Source organism: Hypanus sabinus, chromosome 9, assembly GCF_030144855.1.
Source record: "Hypanus sabinus isolate sHypSab1 chromosome 9, sHypSab1.hap1, whole genome shotgun sequence".
NCBI classification, from domain to species: Eukaryota; Metazoa; Chordata; class Chondrichthyes; order Myliobatiformes; family Dasyatidae; genus Hypanus; species Hypanus sabinus.
The window spans coordinates 20833554-20860980 of record NC_082714.1 but is presented as its reverse complement, the minus strand read 5'-3'; the positions used below and the strand labels follow the sequence as shown (position 1 = coordinate 20860980).

At 41.4% G+C, this 27427-nt stretch overlaps 2 protein-coding genes across 4 annotated transcripts in view; one reads left to right on the top strand and one right to left on the bottom strand.

Annotated features, from left to right (window-relative positions):
• The window catches only part of nubp1 (nucleotide binding protein 1 (MinD homolog, E. coli)), an 83220-nt gene that overhangs the window by 23408 nt on the left and 32385 nt on the right, over positions 1 to 27427 (bottom strand). For all 3 annotated transcript variants that reach the window (XM_059979187.1, XM_059979186.1, XM_059979188.1), the window contains exons 4-9: positions 27198 to 27266; positions 16892 to 16924; positions 15450 to 15540; positions 13158 to 13312; positions 5375 to 5485; positions 934 to 1036 (exon numbers count right to left, since the gene is read on the bottom strand). In XM_059979187.1, the coding sequence (XP_059835170.1) occupies positions 934 to 1036; positions 5375 to 5485; positions 13158 to 13312; positions 15450 to 15540; positions 16892 to 16924; positions 27198 to 27266 (562 nt within the window). The remainder of the gene's footprint in view (positions 1 to 933; positions 1037 to 5374; positions 5486 to 13157; positions 13313 to 15449; positions 15541 to 16891; positions 16925 to 27197; positions 27267 to 27427) is intronic.
• LOC132399142 (tektin-3-like) overlaps positions 13661 to 27427 on the top strand; it is a 117023-nt gene continuing 103256 nt past the window's right edge. Inside the window, exon 1 of the mRNA XM_059979185.1 lies at positions 13661 to 14110. Within this exon, the coding sequence (XP_059835168.1) occupies positions 14101 to 14110 (10 nt within the window). The 5' untranslated portion in view covers positions 13661 to 14100. The remainder of the gene's footprint in view (positions 14111 to 27427) is intronic.

The following is a 27427-nucleotide window of genomic DNA, read 5'->3' as shown; positions in this document are numbered from 1 at the left end:
GAAAAGTTGTATTACAGGTATAATTGAACTATGGTACATACGTATTTTAATTGTCAGTTCAACTATATATTTCTAACCTTTTTTTTCTTTCAATTTTGTGTTTAAACAGCAAAGTAATTTTGGAAACAGAGTGCATCAAATAACTTTATCTGAAAATGAGAATTTTGAAGAAAGCTTATACAGTATTCCCATAGACTGTAAGTTACGATGGAGTAGTAATTAAATTGCAGGCAGGAATTTTTACTTACCAGACTTGATATGTTGTAAACACATTACAATCAACAATAAATTTATTTCACAATGAAGTAAAGCAAGCTGTTAAAGATTTTATTCCCATTTACTTTGTATGGCAGACAAGAACCTGTTTTGTACAGAAGAGTGCAGAGAAGATGCTGCCAGGTCTTGGGCCCGAGTTATAGGGACAGATTGGGCAGGCTAGGATTTTATTCCCTGCAGTGTAGGAGATTGAGGGGTTAACTTGTTGGTGTATAAAATCTTGAGGATATAGATAGTATAAACACACATAGTCTTTTTCCCAGGCTAGAGGAACTAAAAACTAGAGGGAATAAATTTAAGGTGAGAGATGAAAGATATAAAAGGGGCCCAAGGTGCAAGCTGTCACCGTGAGTGGTGCGCAGGTGAAATGACCCGTCAGAGGAAATGTTTGATAATGGAGGAGTTGGGCTGAAGGGCCTGTTTTACTGCTGTGTTACTCTATGACTCTAATAGCATTTGGTTATCTGTAGCATCTTGGTAGGAAAAAGATTTTTGTAACTATTTTTACTAAACCTCAAGTTTAGTTTTATTGAAGACTCTTTTAGCAATAGACTTAAATTTATGGCAGATACTAAAAGGAAAGCAATATTTGTTGTCAGTCATCACTGCACATTGTACATTCAGGGATGTACTTTGTGTACTTCCTCTAGGACATACCTATCCTGGGATCCAAGGGTAGTTTCCCAAGAAATGGAATGTTTAAATCTTTACACATCTTCATGGCGCCTCCGGTGGTTGGTGGGAAAATTTGGGATTCATGCTGTAAGCATAAAGAGCACAGAATAAACAACAGGGGTCATTCAGTGTTAACTTCAGCGATTAAAAACAAATGAAACTTGTTCAACTCTTGATTTGTCCTGCATATTTTTGCAAATTCAGTTCAATGGAAGGCAACCCCTTGGATGGATTCTCACTCCCCAGGCCTTTACCGCACACAGATCTACACAGCTATACTTCAAACCAGGCTAAGATAAAGGCAATCATAAATTTTAATCTAAAAATTATTCTATAGCTCCCCATCTTCATTATTAACAAATCCACCCATCATCCTTAAATAAAAACAGTATTTTTTTGCAATTACCTATTGCAACAAATGCATCATTTTAATTTCTTGTTTTAAGTGGTTGCCCTAGGATACTGCTTATCTTGCCCAGCTTTATTTTATGTGAATATTACAACTATAGACACCAATTTCTGTTATCACTTTTCCACCTCCAGTGCTAGCAATGAAAATTAGCTTACTCTCCTAAAGGAAGAAGAATGAAGTACGTTGCTCATAAGTTGAGATATATAATTTATTAGGTACATCTGTACATCTCGTTAATACAAATGTCTAATCAGCCAGTTATGTGGCAGCAGCTCAATGCACAAATGCATGCAGACATGGTCGAGAGGTTTACCTGTTCAGACCAAACATCAGTATAGGTAAGAAGAGTGATCTAAGTGACACTGACCACGGAATAAATGATTGTTGGTGATGAGTTACAAGAGGGGTGTGCAGAAGATTTCTGAATGTGCAACACGTTGAAGCCTGAAGTGGATGGGCCATAGCAGCAGAAGACTGACCACACTGCATTCCACTCCGTACCTAATAAAGTAGCGAGTGTGTTTGTGCGCGTGCGTATACACAGTGAATTCCAGTTAGTTGGGCCATCGGTTAATCGGGGCAGCCACTTATTTAGGACGACTCTTAAAGAACAAAAAAAAATTAATTGAGAAAATAGACATGTAAAGGGGGTTTCTTTTTTTTCTTTGTTACTGTTGGGAAAGGGTTTCCTTTTGTTAACTAGCAGGAATGCTAATTTACTGATAACGAGAATGGTATTCCTTTGTAAACCAAATGGGGATTAATGTTCTTCTGAGTCTGTAAGCTTTTGTTGACGGGCTTTTGGGGAGATTGGCGCGAGGGGGTCAAGAGAGAGGACGCAATGCTCTAAGCTGGGCGAGGATCGGACCCCAAAGGGGGTTCCGAGGCCGGGAGATTCTCCGGGGGGGGGGGGGGGATGAAGCTAGATGTGCTTGGTTGACCACTCGGAGGGTCCTGAGCTGTTTGGAGAGTCGAGGAGTTCGGAGGGTCCTGAGCTGCGAGTCGAGGAGTTCGGAGGGGATCGAATGGTGGCCAGAAGACTTCAGAAATTGAGCTCCAACGGCTGTGCACGAAGTGGTTTGGACTTTGATAAGTTTGGCGCCTTTTCTTTAATTTTCTCTTCATATATACTGTATCGTTATTAATCACTTAGTTATAGTAACCTTTATAAATTTTACTCATTTAATCGCATATGGTGTACTGTCTGTTTTTGGGCGAGGCAGGGACATCACACAGCATCCACACCAGCTGATTACGCAGTTTGGCGGGGCCGAAGGCTGCTCCCCCTAGACGAGAACGAGCTGAGCGAGCCTGAGGCAACCCAGGGAGTTACAGACAAGACTCCCAATGTTTATTTAGAACACTATGCAACTTAATTGGGACAGGAAGCAGTTGTGTGCATTTGTAAGGCCATTTGACACTACATTGTGCTTAGGACAAAATTTTAAATTTCATCAGTTGTGTCCACTTGTGTTATCCATTTGTGCCGATTCAAAAAAGTACCAATTATTGATCTTTTTAAAAATTTTGACCTAAAAAACATTCAGACCCTTACCAAGACACCACCAAAAGATTTGATACTAGCTGAAAAAACTACCCTACCGGACCAAATTAAAAGCCATCTGCTTAGCACCACATATCATTGGCTGGCAGAGTGCCAAAATCTGCAATTGCACACTTGATAGATTAGCAAGCTAAAATGTGGTTTTCTTCATGTGGTTGAAAATGCCAGGTTGCTTTGGCAAGTAAGGTGAAAATAAATCCAAAGGATTTCTACAGTTATATTAATAGCAAAAGGATAGTGAGGGATAAAATTGGTCCCTTAGAAAATCAGAGTGGACAGCTATGTGTGGAGCCGAAAGAGATGGGGGTGATTTTGAACAATTTCTTTTCTTCGGTATTCACTAAGAAGGATATTGAATTGTGTAAGGTAAGGGAGACAAGTAGGGAAGTTATGGAAACTATGACGATTAAAGAGGAGGAAGTACTGGAGCTTTTAAGGAATTTAAAAGTGGATAAATCTCCGGGTCCTGAAAGGACCTAGGACCAGGGGCTCTGACAGAAATATTTCAAATGTCATTAGAAATGGGGATGGTGCCGGAGGATTGGCGTATTGCTCATGTGGTTCCATTGTTTAAAAAGGGTTCTAAGAGTAAACCTAGCAATTATAGGCCTGTCAGTTTGACGTCAGTGGTGGGTAAATTAATGGAAAGTATTCTTAGAGATGTATATATAATTATCTAGATAGACAGGGTCTGATTAGGAACAGTCAGCATGGATTTGTGCATGGAAGGTCATGTTTGACAAATCATTGAATTTTTTGAAGAGGTTACAAGGAAAGTTGACGAGGGTAAAGCAGTGGATGTTGTCTATATGGACTTCAGCAAGGCCTTTGACAAGGTTCCGCATGGAAGGTTAGTTAGGAAGATTCAATCATTAGGTATTAATATTGAAGTAGTAAAATGGATTCAACAGTGGCTGGATGGGAGATGCCAGAGAGTAGTGGTGGATAACTGTTTGTCAGGTTGGAGGCTGGTGACTAGTGGTGTGCCTCAGGAATCTGTATTGGGTCCAATGTTGTTTGTCATATACGTTAATGATCTGGATGATGGGGTAGTAAATTGGATTAATAAATATGCAGATGATACTAAGGTAGGTGGCGTTGCCGATAATGAAGTAGGTTTTCAAAGCTTGCAGAGAGATTTAGGCCAGTTAGAAGAGTGGGCTGAACAATGGCAGATGGAGTTTAATGATGAGGTGCTACATTTTGGTAGGAGTAATCCAAATAGGACATACATGGTAAATGGTAGGGCATTGAGGAATGCAGTAGAACAGAATGATCTAGGAATAATGGTGCATAGTTCCCTGAAGGTGGAATCTCATGTGGATAGGGTGGTGAAGAAAGCTTTTGGTATGCTGGCCTTTATAAATCAGAGCATTGAGTATAGGAGTTGGGATGTAATGTTAAAACTGTACAAGGTATTGGTAAGGCCGAATTTGGAGTATTGTGTACAATTCTGGTCACTGAATTGTAGGAAAGGTATCAACAAAATAGAGTACAGAGAAGATTTACTAGAATGTTACCTGGGTTTCAGCACCTACGTTACAGGGAAAGGTTGAACAAGTTAGGTCTTCAGTCTTTGGAGCATAGAAGGTTGAGGGGGGACTTGATAGAGGTATTTAAAATTATGAGGGAGATAGATCCAGTTGACATGGACAGGCTTTTTCCATTGAGAGTAGGGGAGATTCAAACAAGAGGACATGATTTGAGAGTTAGGGGGCAAAAGTTTAAGGGTAACACAAGGGGGAATTTCTTTACTCAGAGAGTGGTAGCTGTGTGGAATGAGCTTCCAGTAGAAGTGGTAGAGGCAGGTTTGGTATTGTTATTTAAAGTAAAATTGGATACGTATATGGACAGGAAAGGAATGGAGGGTTATGGGCTGAGTGTGGGCCAGTGGGACTAGGTGAGAGTAAGCGTCAGCACGGACTAGAAGGGCCGAGATGGCCTGTTTCCGTACCGTAATTGTTATATGGTTATATGTTATATGCTTCATTTACAGGCAACAACACAAGTGTACTCTGGATGAATTCCTCAGTCGATAACCATTAGGAACCAATACACATTTTTACAGTACTGTAATAGCATTGGAATGTTCTAATTTGTTCTGTATTTCATTTAAATACATCATTTGTTATGCAGTTAAACAGTAGTTTGTCTCTTTTATACCTTTTTACCTACTTCCAAGAAACTTTGGCTAATTGGGGCAGCTGTTAATTGGGTCAAAATGTAATGGTCCTGACATGCCTCAATTAACCAAAATCAATATATGCATACACACACACACACACACACACACACATATACTTGAACGTGTCACATCTTCAAAATGCCCAGAGCAAGCCATTTGCATGAATTCCAGATTGCAACTTATGCAGCAAGAATGGGTATAAGTAAGAGGAAAACTTGTTTCTACTTTGTTAATTTCACTGATTCTGAAAGTAACACCTCACCTGGCACTTTGGGCACACAAAACCACTCATATTTTCTACAACTCCGATTACAGGCAGTTTCACTTTCTGGCAGAAGTTGATTTCTTTTCTGACATCCTGTAGTGAAACCTCCTGTCAAAGAAACAAAATAAAGATTACAGTTTAATGGTCTATGGTAGAGTGCAAATTAAATTCTAAAAGCTTTGATCACGAATAGTAAAGAATTCAGGATCCCTTCTGTTATATTACAAATTCCTTGCATGCTTATCACAAAGATCCTGCAGACATTTCTTGAGATCAAACTACTTTGAAAAAATATGAGAAAAGATTCTAAGTACATCTCAGATTAAAAAAAAATCAGGCTGCAAAATATTGCACAACTTGCACACGTGGTCAAAAAACCCAGACAACGTACACATATGTGCAATGACAGAGAGGCAAGTATATCTGATGACATTTAATTCATCTGATAAATGTCAAAGTACACAGTAAAGTAATTCTGCTCTTTATTTTGGACTTCCTGCATCTGTCCCTTACTATTATTTTAGAAAATCCAATTGAGAACCCAAAGTGAGAGAAATGATTAAATTAAAGACGGTTCTTAAGGAGTCCATTTAGAATGTGCTGACACAGAAAGAACGTGCAAAGCAACTTGCAGGGCAACGTATAAACCAATTTGCAAAATCAGGATGAAACAATAGCTTGCTGATTAAAGAAGCGATACGGGTAACGGGAAGACATGCTTGACGGTTGAACAATAACGGTGTTAATGCGCTGAGGCTGATAAGTGGGCCAAAGGGTAATCACATTTGTAATTTTGTAATGAGATTAAGGAAGAATGTCTGCACCTCACATGGGTGCAACTCACAAAGTCGTAAACAAGTAGGGTATAAAAAACTGTGCAAAGTGTAATTCGGCACTCAATCTAGCAGGAGCTGGTTGGGTCCGACTCTGCAGACTCGAAAAATAAAGTTTACCGTTCTGCAAATTGCTGAGACTCAGTGTGTTTCTGACAACGTGGGGGCTCGTCCGGGATCCACACTCCGGCCGCGGTGGACACGAGGAAGGACATCGGAGACGGTGCACCCCGCCGAGTTTGGCGGTCCCTGACTCCTTGCTCGTCGCTCCGACGCGGCTTGAGCGAGTGATATCCGGACAGCGCAGAGCGGTAAACGGGGAGAAGGGGACAGTACCTGGTACTGGAAGTCCCCAGGACGCACCGGGTAAGTGCCTACTATTATAGTAGAAGGGTGCGGGAATAAGTAAGGACGGAGAAGACCGGGATCGCTACCCGGGGGACCTCCTGATAAAAGTCCTTGGGACGCACCGGGTAAAGTGCCTACTGTTGCAGTAGAAGGGTGCGGGATTAAGTAAGAGCGGAATAAGATGGGAGGGGGTGGCTCTAAAAAGAAAGAGGAGACGGAGAAGACCGGGACCATACCCGGGGGTTCCTCCTGATAGCCCCCTCGGTAGAATGTTTGAGAATTGGGGATGTGGAAGACTAAAAGGGAAACAAAAGAAAAAAATGATACAGTACTGTTTAATTTGGTCGAAACAGCCGATAGAAAAACCTGCGGTCTGGTGGCCGCGGCTTGGGTCTGAGGAGGATTGGGTACGACAAGCCTTAAACATTTACGTTAATTCAAAACCAAATGTAAAACCGGAAGAAATTGCTTATGCTTTTTGTTGGGCTCCCTGGCCAGGAGTAACAACAAGGAGTTTTAAATTGGGCATTAAAGGGGAGCGGAAGTGGGACCCACACGATCATTTACCCCCTCCCTATGTCCAGCCTTCTGCGCCCCTTGCGGGAGCAGAGGGAGGACGTGAAGAAAGTGAAAAAACAGAAGAAATAGACCCGGAGAGGGAAGAGAGGGATGTTAGGGAAAAAGCAAAGGCAAGGATCGAAACAAGGAGTGTGACAGGAGCAGATAAGAAAAAGAAGGACGAATCAAAAAGGGAAGAGGTATCGATGTATCCCCTTCGAGAGGTTCCAATGGGAGGAGCACGAGGAGGGACAGGATTTGTAAACGTCCCTCTGACAAGTACCGAAGTACGAGGATTTAAGAAAGATATGAAAACTTGGGAAGAAATGCATGCGATTATGGGAACGCTATTTTCTGCACAAGAGAGGCAAATGATACGACAAGCTGCAATATCAATTTGGGGAAGGGAACAGCCGAATGAGTTACCGGGGGACCGGAAATTTCCAGTAAACGACCCACAGTGGGACAAACAAGCAGAAGAGAGAAGACGGCAATATCCCATTGCCATGGAAGGGAGGAGGGGATTACAACCTGTAATTGAGACATTAGTATCAGATGGACTCCTGGAAGAATGTATGTCACCCTTTAATACCCCCATCTTACCGGTCCGAAAGCCCGACGGCACGTATCGAATGGTTCAAGATCTGAGAGGCTTAAATGCGGTAGTCCAAACACGATACCCGGTAGTGCCTAACCCCTATACATTAATGAGCAAAATACCTCCTGAACATGAATGGTTCAGTGTGATAGATCTAAAAGATGCCTTTTGGAGTTGCTCGTTGGAGGAAGGTAGCCGAGATATGTTCGCATTTGAATGGGAAAATCCCTTCACTGGGCGGAAGAAGCAACTCCGGTGGACCGTCTTGCCCCAAGGGTTCACGGAGTCCCCAAACCTATTCGAACAGGTACTGGAGCAAGTATTGGCTGGATTCCATTGTACCGAAAAGAACCAACTATTACAGTATGTTGATGACCTACTACTATCGGGACCAGCAGAGGAGGTAGTGCGAGACGATACTATAAGACTCCTGAATTACCTAGGAGAAAAAGGATTGCGGGTGTCCAAGAAGAAACTGCAATTTGTCGAGAAGGAAATAACATATCTCGGACACAGAGTCAGTAAAGGGCACCGCCAAATAACCCCAGAAAGAATAGCGGGAATAACTAAAATACCGCTTCCCAGGACAAAGAAGGAAATAAGACAATTTCTGGGCTTAGTGGGCTATTGCCGGATTTGGATAGAGAATTATACCCCCCTGGTGAAGTTTATGTACGACAAATTGGCAAAGGAAGACCGGGGAATAATCAGCTGGACCGAAGAAGAAGGACAGAAGTTCAGGAAAATAAAAGGGCAACTAATTCGGGCCCCGGTATTAACACTGCCAGCACTGGAAAAACCCTTTCAGCTGTATGCAACAAACAATGAAGGAACTGCGTTAAGAGTACTAACCCAAGAAAAAGGAGGAAAGCGGCAACCTGTGGCCTTTTTATCAAAAATGTTAGACCCGGTATCCCGGGGATGGCCGACGTGCATACAAGCCGTAGCGGCAGCAGCCGTACTAGTAGAAGAAGCACGGAAATTAACCTTTGGGGGAAGAATGACGGTGTATACCCCGCACTCCGTTAGCACCCTCTTAGCCCAAAAAGCTCAGCGGTGGTTGACGGACTCTCGCATACTGAAATACGAAACCATTCTGATGGTCGGGGATGATTTAAGCTTTGAAAAGAACAATAGTTGTAACCCGGCACAGTTCTTATACGGGGAATCAACAGGGGAGGAAACCGAGCATAACTGCGTGGAGCTAACAGACCTTCAGACAAAAAGTAGGGAAGATCTACAAGAAGTTCCCCTAATTGAAGGCGAGGAACTATATATCGACGGCTCCTCCAGATGCATCAATGGGGTACGACACAGTGGATATGCTATTATAAACGGGAGGACTAGGGAGACGGTGGAGTCCGGCCGGCTCCCGGGTAATTGGTCAGCCCAGTCTTGTGAACTATATGCCTTGCAGAGGGGACTGCAACTGTTAAGAAACAAAATAGGCACTATATACACCGATTCTAAGTATGCCTATGGAGTGGTACACACCTTCGGAAAGATTTGGAAAGAACGGGGGTTGATAACAGCCAGGGGAAGGGAATTAGCTCACGAACAAATGATAAGCATGACTCTGGAAGCTCTAACACTACCTCAAGAAATTCCAGTGGTTCACGTTCCAGGACATCAACGAGGAACAGCCCCGGAAGCAATAGGAAACCGGCTCGCAGATGAAGAAGCCAAACGGGCAGCAATGGAAAAAACGGTCCGACTTCTAACCCTGATACCAATAAGGGAAGGGCTTAACAAACTACCAGTCTTCACCCAAGTAGAAATAGACGCTATGAGCCAGCTGGGAGCCCGACAAACATCAGAAGGCGAGTGGAAGACCCCCGACGGACGGCAAGTACTGAATAAGGAAGTAACTCGTCATATACTGCAACAACTATACCAACAAAGCCATTGGGGAGTGCAAGCTATGTGCGACACTATCCTAAGGGACTATGTTTGTAAAGGGATATTCACACTAGCTCAACAGGAGGTGTGGGGCTGTTACACCTGCCAAAAGGTAAACAAGAAAATGATGCGTGCCACCCATAAGGGGGGACAAACACTAGCCATCCGACCGTTCCATCGGATCCAAATAGACTTTACGGAACTACCACAAGTTCAGAGATGGAAGTACCTGTTAGTAATTGTGGATCACTTCACTCGGTGGGTGGAAGCATTCCCAACCACTAAAGCGGACGCCCCTACAGTGGCACGGATCCTATTAGAAAATATAGTCCCGAGATATGGAATAATGGGGTCTATTGATTCAGATAGGGGAACACACTTTGCCTCAAAAACACACCAGCTAATCTGTGACGCCTTAGGAATCCAGTGGAAGCTGCACACCCCCTGGCACCCTCAGAGCTCAGGAAGAGTCGAGAGGATGAACAGCACTTTGAAGACGCAATTGACAAAACTGATGATGGAAACCAAGCTACCCTGGACCAAGTGTCTACCCCTGGCCCTACTAAGAATCCGCACGGCTCCTCGAAAAGATATAGGAGTATCCCCTTATGAAATGTTGTTTGGCCTTCCATATTGGAACAAGGTGGAGGGCTATCCTTCCCTGCAAGGGGGAGATGTCTTTGTAAGGGACTATTTACAGGCACTGTCTCGTTCTTTTGCAGAATTGCGCAGGAAGGGGTTACTCGCACAAACCCCACCTCTGGACTTCGCACTCCACCGAACTCAGCCCGGTGACTGGGTCCTGATTAAGACTTGGAAGCCAGAGAAGTTACAGCCGCAGTGGGAAGGCCCATTCCAGGTGCTACTGACCACCGAAGCCGCAGTAAGGACAAAAGAAAAAGGGTGGACCCACGCCGCGAGAATCAAGGGACCCGTAAAGCCCGAAGAAGGTGCAGAATGGACTTGCGTCCAGGGAGAAGACCCGATGGTGCTAAAGCTCAAAAGACGGACAGAATGAACTTTGGGACTGTAATGTATATACTGCTATTGTTGAGAAGCGCTGAAGGGGGATGTGATAAGTGCAGGACGACGGTAAGGGTGGGCATGACGGTTTTTCCAGGGTCCTTTGTATCACGCTTGCATGTAAACGAGAAATGTTATGACTACAACAAAAAGGAGGCTGGTGGCGAACCGCTTTAGGGGTTATAGGAGGGGGATTGATGGTCCTCCTTTTGCTACCATGTCTAATCCCCTGCTTGCGGGAGCTAGTAGCTCGGGTGGCAAGACAAGTCATGCAACCAGGGGCCCCAGCTGATCCTGTTCAGGTACTCCTACAAAGGGAAATAGAGCTAGAGGAAGAAGCCTATGTAAACCCGTGGCAAAAGCCCAACTGATAGCACATTCTAAAAAGAAAAAGGGTGGATTGAGAGAAATGATTAAATTAAAGACGGTTCTTAAGGAGTCCATTTAGAATGTGCTGACACAGAAAGAACGTGCAAAGCAACTTGCAGGGCAACGTATAAACCAATTTGCAAAATCAGGATGAAACAATAGCTTGCTGATTAAAGAAGCGATACGGGTAACGGGAAGACATGCTTAACGGTTGAACAATAACGGTGTTAATGCGCTGAGGCTGATAAGTGGGCCAAAGGGTAATCACATTTGTAATTTTGTAATGAGATTAAGGAAGAATGTCTGCACCTCACATGGGTGCAACTCACAAAGTCGTAAACAAGTAGGGTATAAAAAACTGTGCAAAGTGTAATTCGGCACTCAATCTAGCAGGAGCTGGTTGGGTCCGACTCTGCAGACTCGAAAAATAAAGTTTACCGTTCTGCAAATTGCTGAGACTCAGTGTGTTTCTGACACAAAGTTTCCAAATGAACACCAACTGAGGAATTCCACGTGTATTTTGCAGGACTTCAACTGTAGTTTGATCATAGGACCTGTCCACAGTTTTTCCAATGCAGTGAAAAGCCTCCCCAGCTCCTCACCGACCCCAACTGTCTTTGGGACCTCTTATCTAAGAAAGGATGAGCTGGCATTGAAGAGAGACCAGAGGAGGTTCATAAGACTATCCTGGGAATGAAATGGTTAACATATGATGAGCGTTTGATGGCGCGAGGCCTGTACTCGCTGGAGTTTAGAAGAATGAAAGGAAATCTCATTGAAACCTATTGACTATTGAAAGGCCTAGAGAGGAGGCTAGGACCAGAGGGCACAATCTCTGAATATAAGGACATCCCTTTAGAACAGAGGTGAGGAGGAATTTCTTTAGCTACAGGATGGTGAATCTGTGGAATTTATTGCCACATACAGCTGTGGAAGCTAATTCATTGGGTATATTTGTTCTTGATTAGTAACGATGTCAAAAGTCACGGGGAGAATGAAGGAGAATGGCGTTGAGGGGGTAATAAATCAGCCATGATGGAATGTTGGAGCAGATTCAATGAGCCGAATATCCTAGAACACTACAGCACAGCAACACGTATTTTGGCCCATCTAGTCTGTGCCTAACCATTAATCTGCCTAGTCCCACTGATCTGTACCTGGACCATACCCCTCCATTCATACAGCTATACAAATTTCTCTTCAATTTTTAAATAGAATCCATATCCAAAACTTGTGCTTCCAGCTCATTCCACACCTTCCCTAAGTGAAGAAGTTCCCCCTCATGTTCCCCTTAAACATTTCACCTTTCACCCTTAACCCTAGTTGTAATCTCATCCAACCTCAGTGGAAAAAGCATGCTTGCATTTACTCTATCTATACCACTCATAATTTTGTATACATTTATCAAAGCTCCCCTCATTCTCCTACGCTCTAGGGAGTAAAATCCTAACCTATTCAGGCTTTCCCTATAACTCAGGCCCTCAAGTCCTAGCAACATAATTGTAACTTTTCTCTTGTCTTATCTACATCTTTCCTGTAGGTAGGTGACCAAAACTTCACACAATACTCCAAATTAGGCCTCACCAATGTTTTATACAATTTCAAAATAACATCCCAATTCCTGTACTCAATACACAGATTTATGAAGGCCAGTGTGCCAAACTTCCTTTATGACCCAATCAACCTGTAACACCACTTTCAAAGAATTATAGATCTGTATTTCCAGATCTCTCTGTTCTACCACACTCCTCAGTGCCCTACCACTCAACGGGTAAGAACTACCCTGGCTGGTCCTCCCAAAATGCAATACCTCACATTTGTCTGAATTAAATTCCACCCACCATACTTCAACCCATTTTTCCAGCTGATCCAGATCCCGCTGCAAGCTTTTGAATCTTCCTCAATGTCCTTTCTTTCGGCTCCACACTTATGTTACACTCTGATTTTCCTGAGGACTAACTTTGTCCCTTGCTAATCTCTCGCTCCTATACGCACCCAGTTTTAATTATCATGAAAAAAACTATTCAAGGAAATTGCACCAGTTTTCAATGCCCACATTTTTTCTTGTGTTGCCCAAGCAATTAAGATTTAATGCCTGAGCAATTCTGGAACGTAGGCAGCCCTGATTTTATCTTTACAGAATACTGCCAACCTGAGGAGTGGTGATGATCACAGCTCCATCGACCTCCGTGGCACTCAGGTACTGTACAATAGAGAGATGCTCATCTGAGGTACCAGGTGGTGTATCAACAATCAAGTAGTCCACTTCTCCCCAGTCCACATCTCGCAAAAATTGTTTGATCAGACCTAAAGAAGCCAATCACATTTAGTCAATAAGTGTTTGACGAAGGAGGGAAATAGAATATTCTTATCAACAAACTTGAACAGGCAAAGTGAATCACTATGACTATTAGATTCCTCACAAGCTTGCTCTCTCAAATATAAACCATTGAGCTGCCAAGAACCACCTGGCAGTAGCTAGGTGGTTTGCTCATGTAAGGCAGCAAACGGTCAGTAGAAAAACCATGAAAACACTTGCAACTGGAACAGAAGTCTTGACTGTAATTCAGGGAAATCTACATGTTGATTGGGAAAAAAACTTAACAGAGAGAATGTTTCTATGATCTCCAAGCAAATTGTAATAACTGTGATTAATCAAATGCTTATTTTTTACGTTAGTTGTTTGCTGCATATGCACAATATGCTACTTTAATACTGAGATCATTGTCTTTTTAAAGCTAGATCTGATTGATTTAAGTATGAGTAACTTGCTATTACCAAATTTATTCCATATTTGGTGAGCAAACTGCAAACCAGGGCATCAAGTCAGTTTCATCTTGCAGCTATTCGCTTTTATTAGGAATCAAATAGTAAGTGCAATTGTTTACTTGACCAGTAAAAGGAACAATGTGGAGGGTTTTGAGCACTCTCTTAAAAGGAGCAAAGAAAATACAGATAAAAAGGTTACACAAGCCAATTTTTGGGAGAGAGATTCTTCCACACAGAATGGAAAAGTTAAGAATGACCAAGTAAATAATTTCTTGAAGAAAGAAGAAAAGGTAAACAGTGATGAGCTCTCTCTACATTTGGGAAAGATGGTAATGGGTGAGTACAAATTTTAAATAATCAATAACATTACTGAACATACTGCTTTGTTTCCAATTTAGAATCCTTTCTCACAAAATGGTAGTTTCTAAACTGGTTTGAAAACTGGATAACAGCATTAACAAGATAAATGTTTCAGAATATATACGAAGTTTGGAGAATTGTGTGATTAGACCAAATGCCTCAGGAATAAAGTGATGTCCATCTCCTGCACTGTAACATCCTGAGTTACCACAAGCAGTACAAGGCTAAAACTATAAATGTAGCAATTAGAAGCCATGGTGGACTGATCACATAGGCAAGTTAGAGGAAGTCATGAATGTGATGTACTGGGATCTAGTCCGACCACACATTTAATACTACACAGTCACTGCGGCAAAAGGTAGCATTCCAGCCACTGCGGACAAGAACCATGATGCTGATATGAAGTGTCAATAATTTAAACAGAGAAAAAGAGCTAGAGAAATATGAACTCAACAGATACAGCATTGAAATAAAAATTGAACAATTCTTGAAAATACTCAGTGATTGTGGTTAGACAGAAAGGCAGAGTTACTGTTTAATGATGTTATGTCTATTCTAAAAGCATCAGGCTAGTAACATGTCAGAATTACCAACAATTTTGCATTTTGCTCTTGGTCTCATGTCTGAAATTACATCAGAAAGCCACAAGTTTGGTAGCTTTTGAAATGATTAACAGTTCCCAGAGACTGTTAAAAAATCCCATTACTGATAAGCATGACTTTGAATGCCTAACACACAAGTTATAGTGCATTTCCCAAGCTAAAAATACGAGCCCTCAGTATCTGCAAAGTTAGTTTTCTGCGTAAACTCCCAATGCCTCAAATGCAATGGGTTTAAAAAGAGGGTTGAACAGTTTTTAATCCCAAACTATTGTTTTTTGTCAGTAAATTGAGGTAAATTCACCAATGAATCTTTTAAGAAAATCTGATCTTTGGGTCCCCTTTCACTGCTTATCAAGAATGCAACTGATCCTACTTAATGGGGTTGATAATATTAAGAGTGGATACAACAGCATACTAGAGTTCCTCAAAATGCTATAGTAACTTGCTTATAAGCAAGAATGAAGACTTGCCTCACAACTTCCCTCCATATGGATCATGTATTTTCTTATATAAGCACTAGCATAAGCACTAATTATTCTGACAGATGGTTAGGTAACAGCAAACTGAAACGCAAATGCTGCTTGACATGTTGAATGTTTCCAGCAGTCTCCGCTTTTATTAAATTACTCTTGTTTGATACATGTTTGGAAATATGTTAGGGTTAAGGACATTAGTTAAATTAGAATGGGTTAAGTCAACAATAGAACACCAACCATTTTTCTTGGGTCCTCTCCAAATGATAGCATCATCAAGACTGCTGAGCAAAAATCCTACTGACATTACACCCAGATTTTCTTCTACATACTGTGAGAGACAGAAGAGATAGAAATTCACTGTAAACATTTTCTGCACAGAACTGCTGCTCACTGGGTGTTTCTTGTTTTTGCCCCGTTCTTTGTAATCTCTAGAGACTGTTGTGCATGAAAATACCAGATTAGCAGCCCAAGACTCAAACCTCCCCATCTTGCATCAACAATCATTCCACAGTTAAAGATATTTAGACCACATTTCAACATTGATTTCTCAAGCTTTTTGTAATTGTCCCCCACCCCATCTTAACTCCTGTTTCCCTCTCCCATCTTAACTCCTTTCCTGCCCATCACCTCCCTCTGGTGCTCCTTCCCCTTCCTTTCTTCCATGGTCTTCTATCAGATTCCCCCTTTCTCCAGCTCTTTATTTCTTTCACCAATCAACTTCCCAGCTCCTCACTTCACCCCTCCTGAATTCACCTATCACCTACCACCTTGTATTTCATCCTCCTCTCACCCCACCTTCTTACTCTAACTTCTCGCCTTTTTTCCCCCAGGACTGATGAAGGGTCTTGGCCCAAAACATTGACTATTTACTTTCTTCATAGATGCTCCCTGGCCTGCTGAGTTCCTCCAGCATTTTGTGTGTTTGTTGCTCAGATCACATTTCTTCCGCATTCTGATGTTCATTTCAATCAACAAATGAACTTCTTGAACATATTGGCCTGCTTTTTTCCATTGAGTTGCTGCCACAGGGTTGGCTGATTAGACATTTCCAATAAGGAGCAAGAGTACAGGTGTACCTAATAAAGTGGCCACTGAGTGTAGAGCTTGTGTGGGTGCATGTATTTGAAGCAAATGAGCTTCGATAAATCAGAAAGGAAGGTGGCTAATGACCCCTCTGGGAACCTTGACTCATTTAGAATTTCGCTAAACTGCACTGATGATTTTAAGTGAAAAGTTTCCTTTGTTTTTAATCAGAATTGGCATCAGACTCCCTTTTAGAGTATCAAACTGTAAGCAAGCAAAAACTCTTATCTTTTCTGAGCATGATGTTTCCCCAGTCTTCCACATCCTGTGCTAAGCAACATAACCAACTAAATGTGAACCTACCGTTAATTAATAGATTTGTGTTACTGAGCTACAATGACATTAACTCTTTAGCAGACTTGCAGTGACTAATAAAAAAGGAGTTCTAAGAACTTCTAGTTCCTTTGATGATAAGCATGTTGCACATTTAGAGACTGGATGATTATATGTTTAATCAGCTGAATTTTGCTCTTTCATCCAGTGAATCAGGGGCTTGGTCCTTTCACCCACTCTTAGCAAGAGCTCTGCGCTTTCAACCTGTTGCATCAGATACACTGTAGATACACCTACAGTCTTTAAAATCACAAAATACATACCACAGGAGACCATCCTGACCCACTCTGGTGTACCTATAAGAGAACACAGAACAAATATGTTTACTTAATTACTTTTAAGTCACTGGGAATGATGTTCTGGGATGAATTTATATATTTTTAAAAATTTCGGTCCAAACTGGAAAGAATTCACAATAAAGTCTGTCCTTTGGACTTCTGAATAAACTGCTACGTATTTAAACAAGCTGGCACTAATGGTTTCTACTCTTTGCATGTGAGTGATACCAAAAAGACATTTTGCTCATTTGTAATGGTCCTGAGATGGAGGCAGAATCAGCAAGGCAAATTCTGAGACTATTTAAAATCACTTGTGGTGTTACAACTTGACCCAACACCAATGAGGCAAGGTGGTACATGTCCCATAATGATGGTATTTAACTTCCGGGGGAAATCAGATTATGTGAGCTTTGTGCCCATAGTGATTGCCTCTCAAAACAGTTAAGGTATTAGTGAGTCGATATTTACAGAAGTGACTAGGCTATGAATGAAAGTGGTGTCTCAGGAAGGCAGGGTGCAGAAGAAGGCATCTGGCATGCTGGCCTTCAACAGTTAGAACTTTGAGTATAAGAGTTAGTATTTTATACTGAATTGTACAACATGATACTAAGGCCACACTGGAATAACTGCGGTTTGAGTAAAGCTGGATTTCTTAGTGTAATTTTGGTTAGCTTGTTGTAGGAAAAATGTTAACAAGCAATGAACAGTGAAAGGGAGATTGAAGGTAATGTTGCAAGGACTCAAAGGCCTGAGTTATGGGGAGAGATTGGGGCTTTACTCAGTGAAACAGAGGAGATTGAAGTAGTAGTGTATTAAATCATGATGGATAGATAAGGTGAATGCACACTGTCTTTTCCCCAGCAAACGGGAATCAAAAACTATACGGTGTAAGTTTTGAGGTAGAATAACAAACAGAATGCTAGATTAAATTTATTCATCAATGAAGTTCAAATCTTCCAGATGTCAAGCCGCATCGGAGATCCTGTGGTCTGGGCTATCTACAGTACCTTTCTGTAAGGCAACAGACTGGTTTTGTCCAGCTCTTGCTGTAAGGATCAACTTGGTAAATATGAAGTCTCAAAATGATGAGTGAGATAGCACCTAGCAGAGAGTAACACAAAATTGAAGGGAACAGAAATAACAGAACTAGAAAAGGATTACTTTTATTTAGTTACGGATACAGCACGGTAACAGGTCCTTCAGGCCCAAATACACCCACGTGACCAATTAACCTACTAACCCATGCCTTTGCAGTGTGGGAGGAAACCGGAGCAGCTGGACGAAATCCACACGGCCATGGAGAGAAGGTACAAACTCCTTACAGACAGTGGTGGAAATTGAACAAGGCTGCCGAGACTCTAAAGCGTTATGCTAACTGGTACGCTACCGTTACCCCAATAAACATTTTCAAATATTTCAAAGTATATTCATTTCCACTGAACCATGGGATCAGAAGCACAAACTGAAATCAAAAGCAGGTACCAGAAAGCATTACCTTACTCAGCATGTGATCATCAGTTAAAGTGTTACCAAAAAAGGTAGTTAAAAACCAAATAATTTATTTAGGGTTCAGCACAGCAAACTCTCTACTGTGGAGATGGAAGTATTGATACACTCTGAAGGGGTAATTTTGAAGAGGAAGCATAACATTTCAAAAACTCACCGACTTGCCACTGGTAACGTGGGCATTCTTTGTTAATTTCCTTTGCGCCTAAGATGGTGGAGGTGAGCCACTCTCTTGAGTCATCATTGTCTGTGTTGCAAACTTACTGACTGGAGATTCAGGATATAACAACATCAAAGGAATGGCAAAGTGCTTCTACGTTGAAATAGTTGAAGGAAAACATGCAGGTAATGATATTGCCGTTGTCTTGCTGTCTTGATCTTAGAAGTTGCAGTTTTAGAAGGCATTGTCAAAATGGGTTTGGTTTAATATGCATCTTGCAAAGAATACAAACTGCAACCATGTTGCATGGTTGATGCACAAAGTGCCATTAGCTAGCTATATTGTCCTGGATTGCATCAGGTTTTTTGAGCTTTTCAGAAGTCTAGTGTCAGGCAAACGGTTGACGTGGCCTGCCCATTAAAAGCTGACTGAGAGTGGAATAAATGCCTCACTTTTAGGGGTGTTGGTCTGGGACAGGACAACTTATTCTGCTAGTAGAAGATATGAAGGATGTTCAGGAATTTTTCCACTGTTTTAAAGTGCTTGCTGTAGATAAGCTATGCTTCAAAAGCATACAGGAAGGCAGGACCATTGGTAGATCAGAAGCTTCATGTCAGGTTTGAGGTGTTGATCTTAAACATTCTTTTCCTCAGATGGCGAGAAGCTGTGTAGGTGAACTGGCCATGAAGGTGAAATCCATCATTACTCTTTATTGTCACTGATATTCTTTATTCGTTAAAACTGGACGCTGCTGGTAGGGCCAACATTTTTCGCTCATCCGTAATGCCCCAGAAGATGCTCATGTAGCCAAGATATTCATATGGCAGGTCTAGTTGAGCTTCTGGTAAGTGGTAACTTCAACAAAGTCAGTGGGAGACCAGGATAGTGATGTATTCCACTTGAAGGATAGAGATCTAGATTGCCTCGCTTTGGGAATGGTCATTTCCTGGAATCTCTGTTTCAGAAATATTACATACCAATGATCAGTCTGTATGTGAATGTTGTCTAGGTTTTGATGCAAGTATGGACTGCATCATTTGCTGAGGAGTTGCAAATGGAATTAAACTATGTGTGAAGCCTAAGCCCACATCTGACCCTAAAGGTCGAAGGAAGATCATTGATAAAGCATCTGTAGATGGTTGGGCCTGCGCCACCGTCTGAGGAACTCCTGCAGTGATTGGCTGGGCTTGGAATGCAAATGTCTGACAACTACAACTGTCACCCTTTATGCAAGGAGTGCTTTCTTCCTGTCCACCGATATGTGATAAATTTGAACCTTGTTGTCATATCTCTGTAATACAGAACCGTGCCCTCAAATCTGTGATAAAGTACCAAACATCCTCTTAGATCTCAGTGATAAATGCGATAAGGTGCCCTGGCTTTCAGAAATAAATACAACACTGTTATAGATCCTACGATCACAGCTTGCATGCCATGAGGATGAAGATGCAAGATGCAGATGAATCCCTGTCGGCAGCCAAGGGTAAGAAAGATGTTTCAGTCATAGGTTATTCTGAGTTAAAGATCTGGGGGCCACTGCAGAAACCTGGCAGTAAAATAAATGGCCACCATGATCTTAGTGAGTGGCAGAGCTAGCATCTGGGGGGTGAACAACTGGCACCTGAATGTGACTGACTGGCACCTGCTTCTAGTTCTTTATCACCGATGCCACTCGCTGCAGTAACTCAGTAGCAGCACTCAACCTTAATATTTAACAGGTCCAAAGGAACTCAAGTGCCAAGTCCTGAAGAAGGGTCTTGGTCCAAAACATCGACCGTTTATTTACTTAATAGATGCTGCCTGACCTGCTGAGTTCTTCCAGCATTTGTGTGTGTGTTTCTTCAGTGTCAAGATATTGGTCATTTGGAGCTGTGAACTTACAGTTAGTTGAAAATGCTTCAACTAGGTTTCCACAAACTGTTTATAAAGAGAAGTGAAAGAAACTTTGTTCTCCTGCATTTGGCCGGTGTGATACTCACACTTTACAGATAAAATTACCTTTTGTATTGAATCAGAATCAGATTTAGTATCACCAGCATATATCAGGAAATTTGTTAACTTAATCAGGCAAATTGCTTAACGCTCATAACAGATCCTTTTTTGTCTAAATGCATTTCTCTTACTTGATACCTAACCGACTTAACTCCCTAACGCAGTGACCTGATTCTTCCGGTATGCTTCAGTGACCAATCATTCCCAGATCTCTGCCAAGGCAGCCAAATGGACCAGGTAACATCAATGAAGCTAGTCACCCATCGTTTCTCCGACACAGTCCTTTGGCAGCAAGAATGCAAAAATGTAGCACAAAACCTCACGCAAAGATTGGAAGTGCCAGGTTTCTTTTTCTCTCTTTGGTGAGTTGGTGAAGGGGGTGCTTCTGGTTTGTAAAAAGGAAATAGGCCAAAGTTCTTGTTCACAAATATGAACCAAAAACACCTTCCCAATGAGAAGTGCAACTGCAGGAAAGCTGGATGGAACAAAACCATCTATCTGTGATGACTGTCGCAAATAATTAACTTCCATGCTCCATTAAATAAAAACAGCCACAACAAATAATCAGCGAATGATCATTAACTGCTGCAGGTGGGGGCGAGGGAGAAGGGAGAGAGCTGACCCACCAAGAAAATAGGGGAAGTAGAAATTTAAGTATTTGCTTTGAAGTATTTACAAAGCAGCCAATTCCTTCATAGCTTCCTTGACATTATACTGTTCAACAGTTCTGAAACCCAATACCATTAATGTGAATTAGGTGTAAATAATTTAATTAGTTTGGCACAGTATTATGGGCCAAAGGACCCTTTCCTGTGCTGTATTTGTTTTATATAAATGGATTGTTGAGCTGAGGTTGAATTTGTTTATAGAAAAAAAGCAGAGGAAGATAAAAGTTAGAAGAGTAGACCATTCAGCCCCTCATGCCTGTTCCACCATTCAACAAGAGCACAGCTGATTTTTGCAACAGTACTTTCCTGCACTAAACCCATATCCCCCAATGCAATAAAAAAACTAGTATCTCTTCCTCAAATAGACTCAGTGACCAACATACCCTCTAATTTTTTTTACAGCTCCGCAAACTAACCATTGATCTGTGCAGGAAGTTTTTACTCAGTCTGAAAACTATGCAGCACTTTAATAAAACCTATAAAAGAAAATTCCAGTTGCAAAGCAAAAAAGGCCATATGCAGGGGAGAATTTCAGTTACCGTGTGGTCGCAGACTCGCACAGATTAGAGGGAACGGTCTCAGTGACTGAGGTCCCACAGACTACTTGGGTAGAGAGTCTCAAAGTCTCAGTTCTTTCTTAAATTAAACAACTTCTCATTTCTACCTCGATTGGCCAATCCCTTAGTTTATGACTGAGATCACTGCTTCTATATACAGTGGCATGCAAAAGTTCAAAATTTCTGTTACTGTGAATAGCTAAGCGAGTAAAAGATGACCCGATTTCCAAAAGGCATAAAGTTAAAGATGACACATTTCTTTAATATTTTAAGCAAGATTACTTTTTTATTTCCATCTTTTACAGTTTCAAAATAACAAAAAAGGAAAAGGGCCCGAAGCAAAAGTTTGGGCACCCTGCATGGTCAGTACTTAGTAACACCCCCTTTGGCAAGTATCACAGCTTGTAAACATTTTCTGTAGCCAGCTAAGAGTCTTTCAATTCTTGTTTGGGGGATTTTCGCCCATTCTTCCTTGCAAAAGGCTTCTAGTTGTGTGAGATTCTCGGGGTGTCTTGTAGGCACTGCTCTTTTGAGGTCTATCCACAGATCTCTGATGATGTTTAGGTCGGGGGACTGTGCGGGCCATGGCAAAAAGGGTGCAGAATTTCATGAAAAGAACACCTCTCCAACTGTTAAGCACGGGGGTGGATCGATCATGCTTTGGGTTTGTGTTGCAGCCAATGGCACGGGGAACATTTCACTGGTAGAGGGAAGAATGAATTCAATTAAATACCCGCAAATTCTGGAAGCAAATATCACACCGTCTGTAAAAAAGCTGAAGATGAAGAGGATGGCTTCTACAACAGGATAATGATCCTAAACACACCTCAAAATCCACAAAGGACTACCTCAAGAGGCGCAAGCTGAAGGTTTTGCCATGGCCCGCACAGTCCCCCGACCTAAACATCATCAAAGATCTGTGGATAGACCTCAAAAGAGCAGTGCATACAAGACACCCCGAGAATCTCACACAACTAGAAGCCTTTTGCAAGGAAGAATGGGTGAAAATCCCCTAAACAAAAATTGAAAGACTCTTAGCTGGCTCCAAAAAGCGATTATAAGCTGTGATACTTGCCAAAGGGGGTGTTACTAAATACTGACCATGCAGGGTGCCCAAACTTTTGCTTCAGGCCCTTTTCCTTTTTTGTTATTTTGAAACTGTAAAGGATGGAAATAAAAAAGTAATCTTGCTTAAAATATTAAAGAAATGTGCCACCTTTAACTTTATGCCTTTTGGAAATCAGGTCATCTTTTACTCACTTAGCTATTCACAGTAACATAAATTTTGACCAGGGGTGCCCAAATTTTGCATGCCACTGTATGTCAGCCAAGGGAAACAGTATATCTGTCCTGTCAAGTGCATGAGAATTTTGTACATGGCCGTGAAATCACTTCTCATTCTACTAAATACAGGAGTGATTCCCAATCAGCTTATTCATTCCACTGCCTCTTCAGGCAGAGCATTCCGATTGACAGTGCTTCCTGAACTTCAGATTCTTGTCCATGAAATGACCTCTGATCATTGATCCTCTCATTCAGAGGTTCCCAGCTTTTTTTATATTATGGACCAATACCATTAAGCAAGGGGTCCGTGGACCCCAGGTTGGGAACCCCTGCTGTAGTTAGATCTTCTGTGAGTCCACTGGGGAGGTCAAAACCTGGTGTCTAAAGGCCCGAGCCTGTGTCTGCTGGAGGTCTGACCTGAGATTAAAGGACTGCACATGCACGTGACTGGGAGGGAGGAACGGAGCTTGTTTATTTTTTTTGTTGTTCATGTTTTGTGGCTTCTTGTGTTCTGTGTTGTTCTGCCGAGCGTCGTGGGCATGTTGTGTTGGCGCTAGAATGTGTGGCGACATTTGCACCTCTGGTCTGCTGGTGGTTAACATTTCACTGTTTGTTGTGATGTACAATAGACAAATATACTTGAGTCTTGAATCTTGAGATGTAATTGTTTTTCTTTATTCTTCAAAGCCTCTCATTATCTTGAAAACCTTTTTATATTGCTTTTAAGCAACTTTTTAAAAAGTAGAACATGCTTAACTTTTCCTACCTCTCAATCTCTTCCCTTCTAATATCCTCTTTGCACTTCATCTGAATCATATTCTTTTCTGACCAGTGCTGTCCAGATTTACTTAAAATACTCCAGCTGAAGCCAAACCTGTTTTTGAAAATTTGTTTTTATATTCTGTATCTCACAGTATCGACATCAGGAAACATCTCGTCCTCTTGCATTTAAGAAATTATACACATGAGCAAGGTGCTTCTGGTAAGATGGCAAAATGCTCGGTTACAGAGGCCTCTCAGGGTCCAAACAAAGGTGTAATTCTTCATCCTTTATCATTGCAAGACACTGCTGGTTATCAAGGATTTCAAGGTCTACCCCACTAGCGAGTTGCTCCATAGTGGTGGAGCTGGACTTGTTGCTCACCCTGTTGTAGACTCGAGGAAGAACGTGTCAGAGGTGGTGCACAGACCAACAAACTGTGGAAATGATTGGTTTGGATGTTTTTACTGAGATTGCAAGATCCTGTTGGACATTGATAATGTAGAATACTTTGAGTCCAATTCACTGGCTCATTGATAGACCGTTGGCGAGTGAACTGCATGGTCTCTGTTATGGCGCAGACAAGGCCCTATGCCTCAAGGTCTCCAGATTCAGCCGTCAGGGAAGGTGATGCCAGACCTGGTCATGTGCTGTTGGATTCTGTGCTGGGTTGAGGGCTGGCTCCTCTCTGCGGTAAAGCTCATCAAAAGACAAGCCTGATTGCATTCATCTGTGGCTGCACTTGTGTGCGATGAGGGGCTGCTGTGACCTTGTTCTAGCAGAGAAGTGGCTCCGTGACAACATCCATGCACCATCAATCTACAAGCCATTACACTCATAGACTTGGGATATATTATTATGTTTCCTAACAGTATGTTTTTCTGCTATTGTAATTATACATGTGCTATGTGTGCTGTGTGCTTTGTGTGACTGTTGGTACTGTGTTTTGCACCTTGGCCTCAGAGGAACATTGCTTCACGTGGCAATATTCATGTGCATAGTTGAATGACAATTAAACTTGAACAAAGTGTCTTAGCTTAATTAAACTTCTCAAATATGCATCATTTCTAGCTTATGTTTCTTTCATTGTCATCTTTCTTGGAATAGAACTTCATCTGTCTTGCTGTTCCCCATTTTGCCACCCTGTCAATGTTGTCTTGAAGTCTATAATTACCCTCATCCACTTTGTAAAGTTTTGTTTCAACTACTATTTATATGGTTAATTGCTAAGTCCAAGTCTGTCCCTATATAAACATCTCAAAGGATTATGGTTTTACAAATGACTACTGAGATAATAAAAAACTATAAACTTCCTCTCAGGAAGAAAAGCATCCACATATCATCCAAACAATGTCAAATCTGTATCCATATTGACATCTACCCTTTAATCGCAGTGACTTATTGTGTGACATTTTGTCAAATGTTATCTGAATCTACATACATCCTACATGTACCTCTTCACTACATTGATTGGCTTCTTTGCTATGCCATCATTGCATTCTAATCAGTCTAGCACGGTTTGCCTGTAACAAATCCCTGCTAACACTCATGATTAACCCATGCCCTTTCTGACAAAGTTTATTTTATCCCCTGTTGTGGTCTCACTAAATTCCCCATCAATGAAGTTAGGCTGACTGTCTATACTTCACACTCCTTTTCCTTGAAAACAATTATAATATTAACAATTCTCTAGCTTCTCACATTACTCTAATTCAATAGGGATTACAAGAATATACAGTGCCTCTACTATTTTGTATTTTGCTTCTGTACACAGTGTGAATCAGATGACTCAGCAACTTTCAATGATGCTGACCTTTTAGAACTTCCCTTTATCTATCAATGTTCTTTCCCTAATGTCCTTTTCATTCTTGTTTGTGAAAATACAAAACATGTTGAATCAAAGTCAAAGTAAATTTCCTATCAATGTATGTACATGTCAGCATATACTACCCTGAGATTCATATGCTTGCAGGCATTTACAAGAAAATAAAGAAATACAATAGAATTAATGAAAAGAAATCAACACAAAACCTGACAAAAACAAAGAACAATGTGCAAAAGACAAATTATGCAAATATTTGGGAAATAAAAACTAAGAACATGAATTTGTAGAGTCTGTGAAAGTGAGTCTGTAAGTTTTGAAATCAGATCAGAGTTGAAGTGAGTGAAGTTCTCCACAGTGACTCAGGAGCCTGTTTCTGAACCTGGTGGTGTGGGACCAAGGCTCCTATACCATTTGCTCAATGTAAGAGAGCCTGGCCTTGATGATGGGGGTCCTTGAAGATGGACGCTGCTTTCTTGTGGCAGTGTTGCTCCTTTGACTGAGACTGACTGGGTTCTATCCACCACTTTCTGTTCCTGGACAACGGTGTTTCGATACCAGGCCATGATGCAACCTGACAGGATACCCTCCATTGTGCATTTCTGGAAGGTTGTCAAAGTTTAAGATTACATGCTGAATTTACACAAACTTCTAATAATGTAGAAGCAGTGTTGTGCCTTCCTTGTGATCACACTTACGTTCTGGTCCCAAGACAGATCCTCTGATGTGATAACACCAAGGAATTTAAAGTTACTGACGCTCCCCAATTCAATTCCCCTAATGAAGGCTGGGTGATGGACATCTGACTTCTTACTCCTGTAATTGATAATCAGCTCTTCGGTTTTGCTGACGTTGAGTGAAAGGTTGTTGTTGTGGTCCTATTGATCCAGATTTTGAATCTTTCCCCCTACATGTTGATTCATCACCACCTTTGATTCGGTCAAGTTGATAAGGTTCAATTAACAAATCACCCACTACATTATTTCAGAAGCGTATCCACTTTGGGACACTTATGAATTCATGATCAGTGCTAAATGAATGTAAGGGTTTCTTTTAGAGCAGAGGTTCTCAACCTCGAGTTTGCAGACCCCTTGGTTAATGGTATGCGTCCATGGCATAAAAAAGGGTTGGGAACCCTTGTTTTAGAGCCTTTGTCTGCTCAATACAGACTATTACATCCTTGTCCAAGCATGCTAAAAGAGCTTCCCACAAAAATAAATTCACTTTTAATCAATTCACTTCTTTTGCTACACATCAACCCAAACTGTCCTAAGCCCAGTTACTGAATCTTCAGGGTAATTTAATAACATACCTAGAAAGTAAAAGTGGGTTGGGTTAATTAAACTATTTTTTACAGTCACTTTAATTCATTGGGATCATTATTACAGTAAGGCACTGTTAAGGAAAGAAAGTGTTCAAAAGACTAGCACTATTTAATTAGCAATTACCAAGGTACCACTAGAATTTTTAGAGGCTGTGAAGTTGAATCAATGTGGATTAGAATGTGTTCAATTGCTCACAACTATGAAAATTCATTCTTACCTGTTCACCTTCTACTCCCATCATTTTTGGAATTGATGGACCACAGATATCAACATCTAGAAGAGCAACCTGCCAACCAAAACATGCAGGGATGTAAATCATAAAGATATAAACCATAAACATATAAATCACAAACATATAAACCATAGAATCTCCTAGAACAGAATTACCTTAACATGCCAATGCAGCATATTTTGTTCCGTAGTTACAAGTACGTATAATTATATTAT